The 15,272-nt window shown below is 38.0% G+C and overlaps 1 protein-coding gene across 2 annotated transcripts in view; it reads right to left on the minus strand.

The window, feature by feature from the left end:
- Positions 1-15,272, minus strand: part of CCDC148 (coiled-coil domain containing 148) — a 281,210-nt gene that overhangs the window by 66,154 nt on the left and 199,784 nt on the right. For both annotated transcript variants that reach the window (XM_053596444.1, XM_053596443.1), the window contains one exon: positions 11,539-11,679. In XM_053596444.1, the coding sequence (XP_053452419.1) occupies positions 11,539-11,679 (141 nt within the window). The remainder of the gene's footprint in view (positions 1-11,538; positions 11,680-15,272) is intronic.

Below are 15,272 nucleotides of genomic sequence, written 5' to 3' on the forward strand. Positions count from 1 at the left end.
TATAATTACGAAAGTACATTTAAAAAAATTCTGTACAAGAAAATTTATATTTAGGAGGAGGAGTATCTAAGGGACATGACTACTATTCATTTCTGAAGTTTCCAAACTCTTTCTGAATCAAGTCAAATGACAAGAACTCTGTGCACGTATGAACCTCTGTCCAACACTTTCCCTTTATCACCTTGCATTGGACATCACTTTCACTTTCTGCAGAAAAGTTTCACAGTAGTTTCATAGCAGAAACTATGTTTTATGAACCATCATTTAATGTTACGCTATAGGCCTCGTAGGAGTTGGTGCAATATGTAAGAGGATTGCTTTAGACTTGTAAAACTACTACTGAAAATGCTATCCGTTGAGTAGGTTGCATTCCCTCTCCCGGTACACGCTGCCAGATCCTATAATCTGCTTGTATGTTGTTTATTATTAGCAAATAAGAGCTAAATGTTTCTCTTTAACTTTAACCATGTTCAGATACAACACCCTTCTTTTGTCTCAGTTTGCTGACATAACAATAGTCTCATGCCTTTAGTTTCTTGTCTCTTGTTTTCTTACTGGTTTTCTATTTTAGTGATTCCTAATAGGAAACAGATGGCACATTCAAAATTAGGATCAATCTAGAAGAATGTAATAAAGAGACAACTGACAGAGGAGGGTGGGGGTGCAGAGCACCTACAAGGGACCATTTAGTGCCAGACGGCGATTGACCAGCTACAGACCAGAGGCAGAAGGCGGGTTGGGGACGGCCATCTGATAGAAACTGAGGCCTTTGTGTCAATTGTGAAGGACACAATTGGTCAGCACTACCCTATAGGGCAGGAGCTGGGAAAATAATTCCCTCTCCCTTGCCCTGGCTGACCCAGCCAGAAGCCAGAAGATAAGGGAGCCACATAGGGAAAGCCGTGGATGGAGGGTAATATAATCCGGGGGATGATATCCAACACAATAGTATTAATGCCTTTTCTTATCAATTGTGTGGAAGCAGTGATGCCATATGCATAAGTAAGTAGCATTAATCCCTTTTAGGTGTCCACGTTGGTCACTCATGTAAGCATTTTCTCATAGCAAAGAGGCCTATTAAATTGGCAATAAGCTATTTTCTGCTATGACGTAGTCTTATGTCCTTATAACATGATGAGCCAAGAAAGTCTATCTTGGGGTAAACACATTTATTATCTCCCTCTTAATTGAAATGCCAGGTGGATTAAAAAATAACTGTCATGTCTTCTTTAGGAGGAAGGTCTGTTTTCAGTATGGGCGTTGAAATATTGCATAATGTTCATGTCATTTGTTGGTATTGCTGAAATGAATTTGTCTGCAATCTTCTTTAATTTTTCTCTTTATTCATTAAGAAGGGAGTATCTGTACTGAGGATGCTGTATTTCAAAACCTGAAGTGTCAGAGAGGGTGAAAAGTAATCAAACCTCAGAGTCATTCAATCATGACTTAGAACCGAGGTAATTTCTGCCCTCATTTAATCCAAACTCCTGATTTTACAACTGAGCAGGCAAAAGTCACAGAGCCTACATGAATTGCCAAGGTCACCCATCGTGCTAGGGCCTCCCAGTTTGGCGTGTTTTCCTCTATACCTCAACACCAAAGTAGAGTTATATATAGTTCATTCACTAAGTTCATTTGTTCAACCAATATGTTTTGAGTGCCTTGTGCCAGGCACTGGGGATATTACAATGAAGAAAACAGATGAATTCCCTTTTTTTATGGGGGCTACATTCTCCCTGGGGAAATGAAGATAGCCAATAAGTAAATAAACATATAAATGTCAGGGGGTGATAAATGCTAAGGAAAAATATAAAACAATATAAATAGACAATGACCCATTTTAAGTTGGGTCATTAAGGACATTTTTTCTAAGATGACATTTGTGCAGGACCATTAATAGAGTGTGGGAGTGAGTTCTGCTGACATCTGGAGGGGAGGGTTTCAGGCCGAGGGAGCAGACAGGGCAAAAGACTGAGGTAGGGGTGCTCAAACTACGGCCCACGGGCCAGATGTGGCCCGCCGAGGACATTGATCCAGCCCTCCGGGTGTTTTTGCCACCGCTGCCTGTCCTGCTACAGTGCGCATGTGTGGGATGTGCGCCGCACTCTCCGACTCCCCTCCTCTCAGTCTCGGGACTAACTGATGCACACCTGCATCACTTGTTACGACTAGCAGTGACAAATATGGAACCAGACATTGACCATCTCATTAGCCAAAAGCAGGCCCATAGTTCCCATTGAAATACTGATAAGTTTGTTGATTTAACTTTAGTTGTTCTTCATTTTAAATATTATATTTGTTCCCATTTTGTTTTTTTGAATTCAAAATAAGATATGTGCAATGCGCATAGGAATTTGTCCATAGTTTTGTTTTTTTTTTAAACTATAGTCTGGCCCTCCAACGGTCTGAGGGACAGTGAACTGGCCCCCTGTTTAAAAAGTTTGGGGACCCCTGCACTAAGGGAATGTGTGCTAGAGTGTTCACAGAGCGGGAAGTGGACTACTAGGGGGCAAAGTGGTAGGACAGGAGGTCCACGATGTAGTGATGCTGTGTGAGAAAGTCGATCAAGCAGAGCCTTGCATAGCTGGGTTTTGGTTTTATTCTGAGTGGGATGGACAGTTTTTAGTGTGTTTTCAGCGGAAGAGTGGCATGATCCAAAGTGAGTTTTAGAACCATCAGTCTGGCTCCCGTGTGGGAAACAGATCGGAAAAGAAGGGTTGAATAGAAAGGGAGGAGGCAGCGATATTAATTATGAGGGGAGGAGGCTGATTATAGTCCTGATTGTATTTTAAAGATAGAGCCTTCTGTCTAAACAGGAAAAAACAGGAGTCAAAGATGATGTCAAGAATTTTGCCCTAAGTATTGAGAGAACAGATTTCCATTTATTGAGAAAAGCAAGACTAAGGAAAGAGTAGGTGTAGAGGGAAAAGCAAGCATATATCGTTTGGGCTGTTTATATTTGAAGAATTGGTGATGGAATGGTGAGACTTTCTGAAGGGGGAATGTGGGATTAAGGGAGAGTACTCTTGAGATAGAAGTCATCATGGCATATTTGTAGGTTTAAAGGGAAAGATCTAGATAAAGAGAAATGATGATAAAGGGAGAGAAACAACCCTGGGCAGGAGAGAGGGGATGGACCTCAGTGCACAGACGGCAGGCTGGCCTTGGACAGGTGCACAGACACTTCTCATATGGTAAGAGGAGAGAAGGCCAGGTAACGGGGACAGGTTTTGAGAGGTTTGTGAATTTGATATTATTGGAAGACTATGGAAATTCTCCTCTTGTCAACGGGTAATGAAATCATATCAAAATCATTAAGATTTTCTTCAATATACTTAACAAAAGGAATGGCACCAAGGAGGCAAGGAAGATTTTTTTATCTGTTTACACTTGGTACTTACACTCGATACTCCAACTTTGATCATATTCTAACAGTCTAGTATTTTGGAAAGTGTTTAGCCACAGTGGTGCATTAACCCAGGAAGTGAAACCGTGAAAGAATATTAAGAAGAGCAATAAAACAGACATAGTGAGTGGCATGCACCTTTAGAACATAAAAGAAATTTTACTAGTAAGCAAGCAGGTACTATTAAAGAGTTTTAAAATTATTAATATCCTATTCATAGAATAATTATGAGAAATCCAAGACAGGACTAAAGTATGAAAATGATCCTAAATCAAATAGGTGATCTGAAGGTGGGGTTTCGCAAAATTAGTTAATCACAAAATTAATAGCAAAGAGCAATCACGATGATGCTCAGCGTAGCACAGCATTTAAAGTCATGAACTGCGGAGTTAGACCACTTGGGTTCAAATCCTAACTGTCTCTGTGACTTTGGGGAAATTATGTAACCTCTATGAGTCTCTTCATTTATAAAAGGAGGATTATATTAGGATCTATCCTTTAGGGTTGTTAGGAACATTAAATGAACATAGAATAGTGCTTTGCACATAGCCAGCACTGTTTAGGTGCCTGTTAACCCAACTCCTATGAATAATCAAGACTTATACTGTACAGAAAATGTAGCCAAAAATTGACACCTGGAATTAATTTTTAAGATTCTTCCTCTAAAACTGCCTAATGGGAAATCTTTTCCAGAAAAACAACTACATCTGGCTTTTGATCATCCAGGCTTCTTCTTTTTTTTTTTTTTTTCCCTCCACCTTGCTTTCTTAAAACTATGTACTGACAGACAGTAGAAAGATTCCATCAGTCTTTCCACTTTTTAAAAAAGATTCTCTAGTGGAAGTTTTATAAGACAGTTGAAACCAGAAGCTGAGCTTCTTGGGTCACCATTCTACATTTTTTGGTCACCTCCTGACTAATACACTGCACTGAGAGTCTATTCTACATTTAGTCTCGTGTTAGAAGGTCAGAAGAAGTTAATTTAATAAGAGTACTCGCATGTTCATTCCTAAACTTTAATCACAAAATAAGGAACATTATGACCATTTTAAAATTAGATGACTCTTAATTTATTTCTGTTGCATAATTAAACTTCCCATTCCACATTAGTTTCTTTACTCACACAATAACATTAAAGGAACAATATTAAATCCTCAGAGAATAAAGTCTGAATCTTCAGTTTATTTTGGATTCCTATCTACATTAAATATCCATATACTATTTTCTCCTTTGACCATTATACCATCCTGAGAGTTAATTTACCAATTAGGTTTTCAGCCTCCATGTTTGGAGGATTTCATCAGATTTCCAAATAAAAATACCAAAGAAAAATAAAAAATGCCCCTCTGACTTTTCAAGATCATACATCTAGGAGTTAGTAGTTGACAGAACGATAAAACGGAGGGTAGGAAGTAGTTCAGTAGGTTCGTCCTCAATCTAGTACAGATACTTTAGCTCTAGCAACAGGTGATTTCTTTACAATGAGTTATTTGCAGTGAGAGGTTCGGTTGTCTGTACATTAGAGTAGAGGTCAACTGGTGCTCAGAGGGGTTCAAAGACGATTCCAGGGTCCAGAAAGTCTATTAGAGTTTCTATATTCCATAGTCCTGGGTTTTTGAAAATGTAAAAAGTGCTAGAAGTCAATTTCAGGTCATCTGAATGTCAATGTATTACTGAGTGTTGCTTTAGTATTTTCATTTGTGTTCACATTTCAGGTGACCCTAAGGGCAATGTTACATAAATTGACAACAGTTATGTTTTAAATCATTTTAGTCTCACTGGGATCCAGTTAGCTCTCTCTCTTCTCGCTTCCTCTCACACACCCCTTTAAAGACGTCTCAGTCTCTACATAGCGCAAGTTTGAGAAGGAACATTACGCAGAAAAAGGACCTGGAAGAAACAGATGACTTGGGCCAGTACCAGAGGTGTCATATCAGAGGGGCCTCTCTGCTGTAGGCTGTGTTTCCAGGCAGTAATCTGATTTCCAAAGTTTGTTTTTTTCACTACCTAATGCCCTGAGATCTGTATCACCCTCCTTCTTCAACAGCAGAACATGCAATGCAGATGAAAGGTAACCAGTTACAGGAATTTGAAGGAAATCGCAGAGGACAGTTCTAGACCCTGCAGCTCCTGCGGTACACATGCATGCAGTGGCAATTAAAGGCTGAAACAGAAAGAGAAAAATTCATAGAAAGAAAGTTGGTAAACCCTACTGAAGTCAGTCAGGGCACAAAGTCCATTCTAAGGCCCCAAATTTGATTAACTATGGAAAAACTAACAACTTCTATTAGTGTAAGAGCATTCACACCAGAAAGTATCAGATCAGCAGGACCCTGCGTGGGGACAGATGCTCACAGCACAGTCTGATGATACAGGAACAGGAAATAAGAGACGAAGACACCTAGGCAGGGATGAGGACAAAGACTCTCCCAACTACCAAGCTAAAGGCTTCATCAGTACTCCCCCAAAAGATCAGGGAATTAACCTCAAAGTCACACTGCATTTACACATGTGCAGATATACACACACATACACACAGGTAAGGGCGTATACATATACATGGGCATATGCACACATATATTTAAATTGTTACATACGTGGATAGTCATGCTTAATCTAACCAATTACAAACACCATATGATTTGCTCCATTTTGTATTTTTAGTTTTTCTCTATTACTGCTTTTTGTTGTACTTAGAAAGTTTGCAGCTAAAAGAAATCCTTCTGTATTATTAATAGGAGCTTCTATTGACCTAAGTAAGAATTGCGTGTATCTTTGTGGCACAGCAGGTAAACACACCCCTTTAAAAATATGCAGAAAAGGGGGTAATTTCTATTTGAGGGGGTGATCTTTCACAAATGCCTAAGGTATGAAGAATGGAGGACTGGATATAATACACATCATATTACAGGCATTTGACATTTATTGAATACGTAAATAAGCAAATGCATGAAACATCATTTGGACCTTTAGTGACCCCTCTGAGAATATACACTCTCTTACTGTCATCGTACGTAGCTTAATAGTTGACCCCACTTCCTTTGTATAAGAGTTGGGAAGGAAGCAAATGCCACAAAGTACTACGCGTTAGAAGGTATTGGTGCCAATGCCTGGTGAAAAAGCAAGTACAATAGATTGAGTCATAGTATTTCCTGAAAGGTGACCTTGAGGTTTCAAAATAAAACACATTTTAGGAGGTTTGTGTGTATAGTTTACAAAAAAATCAACAAGTCATGATGCTTATGAAGAGTGTTACATGTTTTGTTTGATCTAGTTAGATGCTAATGGTCCACATTTTGTTGATGATTGCCATCTAGAACCACAGGAGGTACTAAAGTGTCAATGATCCTTTGGGTTACAGTGCTGTGCTGTAATTTGAAGTTTTCATCTCACTACAACTTTCAAAGAATTACCCAGTCACTGCTGTTGACAGAGCTCTGCCACTGCAGAGACAGCTTCCTGCCAAGGGAAGAGTAACCAGGCAAAGATAAAAATAACTGTATTCATGATACTCGTTTCTGAGCCAGCTTTAAAACTACTGTCTTTATCAGTATTATTTTTGGTTTGGTTCCCTGTTTGGTTCTCATGATATATTTCTAACCATCTCAGCTCTACGATTCCACTCAAGCAACTTTGATAATAATATCAGTAATTATAATGACATCATTTATGGGGTTCTTCCTAGGTGCCAGGCTTGTGCTAACTACTTTGAATGTGTTGTTTTATTATGCAAATACATACATTATGCAGATACAAACACTGAAATTTAGAGAGAGAAAGGAATTTCCCTCAAGCCCACACAGTTAGCAAGTGCTGGAACTCCAAGTCAGGTCTGAGTGAACACAAAAAGCCCACATGTTCAATACCACCCTGAGCCATTCCCCATTTGTCACTGGCTCACTGAGTTCTTGGCCCTCCATTTTTGCTACCTAGTTTACAGTTTGTTTCTTTCTTCCTTCTTGATAGCTCTTCTTCATTCTTATCCCTTAGATCAACTCCAAGAGCTCTGTTTCTATAAAGTTCTTAGCTCAGGTCTCAGTGAGGTTAATGTACCACTTAGTATTAAGACCCATGTATGGTGGAATAAAGAAGTCTCTTGGGACTCCTCTCCCTCTTCTGACCCAGGGACATACCGACAGATACCAAATCTAAACTACACTTCTCATAAAGCTGAGAATTTCCTTCCTAAAGAAGGGTCACATTTGTTACCCTTCACCCTGATCAGCAGATTTGGGAGAAGTGACTGAGTATGTTCAACTCAGCCCCATCTCTCTCTCAAAATGCCCTCTATCTTCAGGAAGCAAATTTCCCCTTCCCTGACTTGTAGTAGCAGCCTGTCCGTTTATGGGGAGATCTGGGTAGACTCAGCTCTTCCCAAGCCTAGAGGGTTTGATTTGATAGTAGAAGTATCAGGAATGTCAGGGGCCACACATGACAGTCATAGTTTCTAATACGGGCATTAAATTCTTCCTTCTGGGCTCTTGGTTCACCCCCTGAGTCATTCTTCCTTTTTCATGAATGATAGCACACGCTCGCTGCAAAGTAGTTTTATTAGCCTGCTTCCTACCAGTAGAATTTGGGGGGTCTGCTTTGCACATCAACATCTCGCCCTTTCAGTGCAAGCTAGTAGTGTCTGTGGTAATTTTCTCAAGAACCCAGTGGATTTTAGAGAATTCACTCCATTAGACTAATCTCCTGGAAAGGTTTGTATGGCTAAATAATCTGACCTTTTGAACTTTTTGAGGCTATCGCAAAGGACTGTATATTCACACACTCAGCCTTCCCTCTATGCCAGTGTCTCTTAATCTCTTAACTCCAAGGCCTTTTCCCATCTGGATAGGTTGAGAATGTTCCAAAACATCGGGTCTGAACCCTTTTTGTTTAACAGTTCTTCTCTCCCTTTATCTCTCTTCTTTTTACTATAAGCTGCAAAAAGAAGCCAATTGGCAACTACAACACTTTGCTGGGAAGTCTTAGTTCATCACTTGGGAAGTTCATTACCAACTTTGTAGAAACTTGTTTTCCACCCGACCGTAGGACGTGGTTTCCTTCAGCTTTCTGTCACCATGTAACAGTGATCTTCCTTTCTTCGGTTTCCAGTAATACATTCATCACACTTCCTCCTTTGGCCCTAATCAGTCACATCTGTAATATCCATATTTCTACTGACAGTTTGTTCGAGGTGTTCTAGCCCTTTCCTATCATCCTCAAAACGATATCTTCAAAATTCTTTCAGATTCTTCCAGCTTCTTCCCACTTCTCAATTCCAAAGCCACTTTTGCATTTTTAAGTATTTGTCACAGCAGCATTTTACTTCTAGATAGCAAAATCTGTATTAGTTTTTAAAAAATTATTATTGTGTAAAAATTACCATAAGTGTAGTAGCTTAAAACAGCACAACTTGGTAGTTCAGAGTTCTGTAAGTCAGAAATCTAGCACAGAGTGGGCTGGGCTCTCCGCTCCTGGTGTCACAAGGCTAAAATCAAGGTATTGACAAAACTGAGTTTTCATCTAAAAAAAAATCTGCTTCGAAGCCCATTCTTGTATTTTATTAAAATTCAATTCTTTGTAATTACAGAGTGATAGGTTAAAGATCTCATTTCCTTGCTGGCTATTAGCCAAGGCCACCCTCAGCTTCCAGAGGCCTGTTCCTCTTGCCACATGACCTTCCTCAATCTTTTATCTCTCCTTGCTCCAAATCTCTGACTACCCGCTCTGTGACCAACCTAGGAAAACTCTCTGCTTCTAAAGGGCTCATGTAATCAGGTCAGGCCCTCTCAGATAATCTCCCTATTTTAAGGTCTTCTGTGCCATATAATCAAACATAATCATAAAAGTACAAGTCAAGTATTTATCATCTTGGTATTTGTACAGGGAATATATGGGGTGGTGAGGTAGGGAATCTTGGGGCCCCCGTCATAGAAGCCTGCTTGGTATAGGTGTTATTCATTGGCCCCTTTAAATCTAATAATCCTGAAAAAGCAGAGTTTAAAGCCTAGGGATTAAAAAAAAAAAAAATTGTTCTACCCTTACCTTGGACCTCATTGAACTCTAGGCATTACATAGGCCAAACGTCAACCCTATCTGCAAGCTTAGGAAGCTCTCTCTCCTGTCTTTGAAAATGCCTTTCTCTGACTGCCAAAAATCTTAACAGACTGCAAAGATGATAGTTAGCAACGTCCTTCCATCTTCTCCTGTGTAACCATACCAATTCCCTAGTTCAGATTTAATTTCTACAATTAAATATACCTACTCCTATTCTCAGGACTTGAGTTATTTAATTAGTGTATTTTCACCTGTCTAAACCCACAGTGAATGGAACTGTATCTAAACCTTTTTATATGGAGTATAAGTTGACACTACATGCAAGCAAATGCCTAATAATATAATACTTGCCACAGTCAAAATTCACAGTGAGGAAATGCTATGAAGGTCCGAGGAGATGACAAAACTATAGGTATATGCTTTTCAGAAGCTATATTTTTAAAACAGTAAATAATTGGTAAGTTCTCCCACAGAGATATATAGTTTACTTACATTATTTGAAATATGATCAATATTTATGAGTTTCTGAGGTGTGTGCAATTATTCTCTTTAACCATCAACTCTTTTGACAGCAACTTGATGAAACCATCCAACTTACTTCCTTAGAAAAGGAAATTAGATTCATTCTTAAATTTAAAATATAAAAAGTGTGAATTATATCTTCCTAGCAATTGACTAAGTCAAATGATCACATAACTTCTATGTATGTTGTTTTCTACACATGCTGTTTCGAAACCAATTTGCTGATTTCAAGACACAAAACAAATCAATAATCATGACAACTAAAGTAACATGCAGAAAAACTGATTTACAGCCTATAACACCATAGTTCCTTTACCCCTCACCTATTCTAGTTTGAAGAAAAAACTTTTAGATGAGAGCCTCCTAGATTTACTTGGTCACATAGCCTAAAATGTCAACCATGTTCACAAAAACAAAAAGTTATCCACAAATGAATTATGAATTAATCAGTCATTCTTAGCACGGTAAGCTGCTTTTCAAAAAAGAAACATTTTTTATATCATACAAATCAAGTAAATACAGCTATACAGATTAACAACATTTCCTTTCCTTGTGTTTCATTGTGTTGATCACAAACTAATTGCCTTTTGTGAATTATTTCTATGGAAGTCAGTAACTACATTTAAAAAGTTGATTAATAAATCTGATAAAGATTTTTAACAAAAAATATTTTTATTACAAATTCTATCATTTTTGTTGTGAAAACAAACAGAAATACCTAAATAAACATATCATATTTAAAAAACAAGAAACAAAAACAATCCTCAAGTATATTCTATCTTTCATAAATTAACAGCAGTCATTTGTTTTGGTGAATATTTTTAAGATTGTGAAAATAAATGTTTGCTGAAAAGAGGAATGATAATTTGTGTCAGTAAATGAAAAACAAAACCATCTAATAAATAATCAAAAAAGTAAACTCTTTGAAGGTCATTTTAGCCTTCGGTGAATTCTACTATCACTAGTGTAATACATTCCACCAACAAGGACCTTTTTGGTAATCATTTGTCATTGACAAAATGCTATCTCAGAACCCTCTAGTAATTATCACAAACTTTGTCTTTTTCTTTTCTTTTTTTTTTTTTTGTAGAGACAGAGTCTCACTTTTATGGCCCTCGGTAGAGTGCCGTGGCCTCACACAGCTCACAGCAACCTCCAACTCCTGGGCTTAAGCGATTCTCTTGCCTCAGCCTCCCGAGTAGCTGGGACTACAGGCGCCCACCACAACGTCCAGCTATTTTTTGGTTGCAGTTTGGCCGGGGCTGGGTTTGAACCCACCACCCTCGGTATATGGGGCTGGCGCCTTACCAACTGAGCCACAGGCGCCGCCCGTCTTTTTCTTTTCTTAACCTGCAGGGTCTTTTCCAATCACAGGTCCCTGTGGGTCAACAAAGTAGGTTCTACTCCATGTCAACCAATCTTCGAAGCTCAAATAAACTGAAGCAAGAATCCACTAGATCCTCATGCATTTTCTCAGAACTGCCTGTGAGAATTCTGTGCCTAACACCAACATCAATAAAAGCTCAACTGGGCCATTAAATATTCATTCACAATAGCTTTTATACCTTTTTTTTCTTTTCCTCTCTTTGCAACGATTCTTTCTCTTTCCACAGTTTCTTTTTCTCCTCTTCCTTTTTTCTTCTTCTGGCAGAAATTTCCATTTCTAGTCTTGCTACCTCTTCTTGATGGGCTCGCCATTGAAAAACCTGAAATAAATAGAAAAATTTCATTCCCATAGCTATGCATACATAGGACATAATGTGAATAGGACATAATGTGATTTCATAGGACGTAATGAGAATACGTTTTAAATCAAGCAGATGTCAAACTTGCCCAAATACATATTTAAATTCTGTGTGCATGTAAATGTGTGATATATGTGTGCAAGTTGTGTGTTAGTGTTAAAAACAAAAAGCATCTTTAAAATCACCTCATCCAGAGATTCTTCACCTGGATTTGACAGAGTGAAGTTCTCTAAAGAGTCTGTGATTTGACTTTAAAGAATCTGTGAATTCCTATAAATAATATGAAAAAAATTTCTGTGGTTTTGCACATTTGTGTTTTTCTGGAAAGTAGGTTAAATAACTCTCAAAAATTCTCAAATACCCTGAAGACCCTAAAAAATTTAAGAACCACTGGTATATTTATTCCTTATTTTAAAAGTATGGAAAATGGGCCTGAATTAAAATGAATAATCATTTTAAGACATTTAAAAAAACCTTCTGGTACTGATATGTGTTATTGGTAGAAGTATACTTGAGACAGCTCTTTCAATGAGTATTGCATAATATGTAAATATGTATCACGATATAAAATATGCATAGTTTTGACCCCCAACCTTACTTATGTAAAATTATCCAAAGAAGACAATCAGCTGGACAAGTGTGCAAAAAACGATGTACCCACCGGAATGCGCACTGCAGTGCTGCTTAAAACAGAAAAGCTGGGTGGCACCTGTGGCTCAAAGGAGTAGGGCACCAGCCCCATATGCCGGAGGTGGCAGGTTCAAACCCAGCCCCTGCCAAAAACTGCAAACAAACAAACAAACAAAAAAACAGAAAAGCTGGAAAAAGTCTAAATCTGGCAATAGGAGATAACTTAAATCAACTATGGTGCCCTCATTCAATGACTGCCTTTGAAAAAGAATGTTCTATCTCCATATTCATTGACATAGAAAAAATCCACAACATATTATTAGATATAAAAAAGTAGATGAAAACCCATATTTATAGGGTGATCTTATTAGCACAAAATATCACCTATGTACCTATGCATAGAAAGAGATTTGGATTATAACTGAGTTATAGCTTTCATGTGAAAGCCATAAATTAGTTTCATAGGGGAGGGAGGTGGGCGGAGGGAGGGTGATTTGTGGGATTACACCTGCGGTGCATCTTACAAGGGTATATGTGTAACTTAGTAAATGTAGAATGTAAATGTCTACACAACACAATAACTAAGAAAATGCCAGGAAGGCTATGTTAATCAGTGTGATGAAAATGTGTCAAACAGTCTATAAAACCAGTGTATGGTGTCCCATGATTGCATTAATGTACACAGCTATGATTTAAAAAAAAAAAAAGAGAGAGAGATTTGGAAAGGGGTTTGCCAAAACAACAATATTGTTTATCTCTGAATAGCCTCATTTCACAGGATTTAAAACATGTATTCCTTAAACCTTTCTGTGCTTGTGACATTTTTTTTGATAAACATGCACTATCCTTGTAAGCAGGAAACCCATGAAACTAACAAAATAAAAACAAACACTTCCCTGATCCATGTACACCTTTGGCTAAGGAAGCAGCCAGCAGGAAAATGTAAAATTCTTTTTATCAAAAGGAAAAACTAGCATTCCCAATTAAAGACCTCATTTCTTACATATTTGATGAAAGCATCACTCATTAATGGTAGTATATAAAATGAAAATTAAATTAATAAAATAATGTTTTACAAATATGATTAAAGTAACTAAATAAACTCTTTCTGCAAAAATTTTCATTTTCTAAAAATACATTTTACTCTATTTATCAAAATAACCCAGGAAATTTCTATTCCTGGTTTTCAAATAGAATTCAGTTTAGCCCACAGGCTGCTTATCCCAGCCATCAGGTTTACCTTCTTCTTTAGATCCCCATTCCTAGAATATTTTCTTTAATTTATTTTGTTTATTAATATTAAATCATAGCTGTGTACATCAATGAGATCATGGGGCACCATACACTGGTTTTATAGTGACACATTTTCATCACACTGGTTAACATAGCCTTCCAGGAATTTTCTTAGTTATTGTGTTAAGACAATTATATTCTACATTTACTAAGTTTCACACGTACCCTTGTAAGATGCACCGTAGGTGTAATCCTACCAATCGCCCTCCCTCTGCCCATCTTCCCCACTCCCTCCCCCACTTCCCCACATGCTTAGGTTATAACTGGGTTATAGCTTTCATATGAAAGCCATTAATTAGTTTCATAGTAGGGCTGAGTACACTGGATACTTTTTCTTCCATTTGTGAGATACTTTGCTAAGAAGAACATGTTCCAGCTCCATCCATGTAAACATAAAAAAGGTAAAGTCTCCATCTTTCTTTAAGGCTGCATCATATTCCATGGTGTAATTGCTAAGTCATGGAAAAAGCCCAAGTGCCCATCGATCCACGAATGGATTAATAAATTGTGGTATATGTACACCATTCCTAGCATATTTCATTTGTGCTTCTGTCTTAACCTGCTTCCAAACCATTCCTTTCTGTACTTTATCTTCCCTCTGTAACTTGCTACAGTTAAAGTGCAATGTCCCTTTGAGCGCTGCCAGTGATCTCCCCCTGAATACCCAAAAGATAGTTCTCCATCCCCCACTCCTTGATCTGACAGCGATAGCAGACCCTGGTCACCATCTCTTCTGGCTTAAAACTCCCGCCTTCCAGGCTGGGGCGTTGCTCTCCCTGCTTCTCCCCTGAGGGATACTGCGTGCTTCTTTTCTTCCTGCTTCCTGTATCCACCCAACATCCCCAACACTACCTTATCCTTTCTTTGATCTCCAGCCTCTCTCTTTCTCTCTCTGTTCATTTATTTGATGTGCTCATCTTTTTCTATGAGTTCAACACTTCTATGTATCTGACTGCAACATTTACATTATCAATATACCTTTTTGTCTTCAATACAATCTTATATTAAGACTTGGCTATTTGTATGTGTGCTCAAAATCCAACATTTTCAAAATTAAAACCCACATCTTTAATTTTGCCACAGCCTCACATCATGCCCTGTACATCTGCCTTCTCTTTTCAAATATCCCGGTTTGATTTGTGGAACTACAAGTCTCTTTATAGTTTGAATTTTTTTATTCATCTATTTATACATCAACATGATTGTTTTTTATATTTTGCATCTGACTTGGCACATCATACATTTCTTAGATTCAGACGAGTTTTTATTTTTGCGAATCAATTCCAAATCATTGAACTTGGTTGTAGTTCCCTAGTTCACTCGGAATCTTTTTGCCAAATGTCTTTAGAATAAGACCAGAAAGTTTACAATCATAATGTCAGTTGATCAATATAGAATTTAAATAACTTAGCTTTGTCACTACCAACCTTCGCCCCACTTTAACCTGAATAACACATAATGTCTAGGCAAGTTTGTGCCTGTGCCATTCCTATTCTTAGCTTCCTAGAGTGGTTCAAGCTACTTCACCTGGAATGCTCTCAGATTCCCCTCACATAGGTGCGTGATAATTAACTTTTATTTAATTCATCAAAATAAATATTCTCAATGAAATCTAATAAACAAAAAAGTTG

Source organism: Nycticebus coucang, chromosome 7 (genome assembly GCF_027406575.1).
Source record: "Nycticebus coucang isolate mNycCou1 chromosome 7, mNycCou1.pri, whole genome shotgun sequence".
Lineage (NCBI taxonomy): Eukaryota > Metazoa > Chordata > Mammalia > Primates > Lorisidae > Nycticebus > Nycticebus coucang.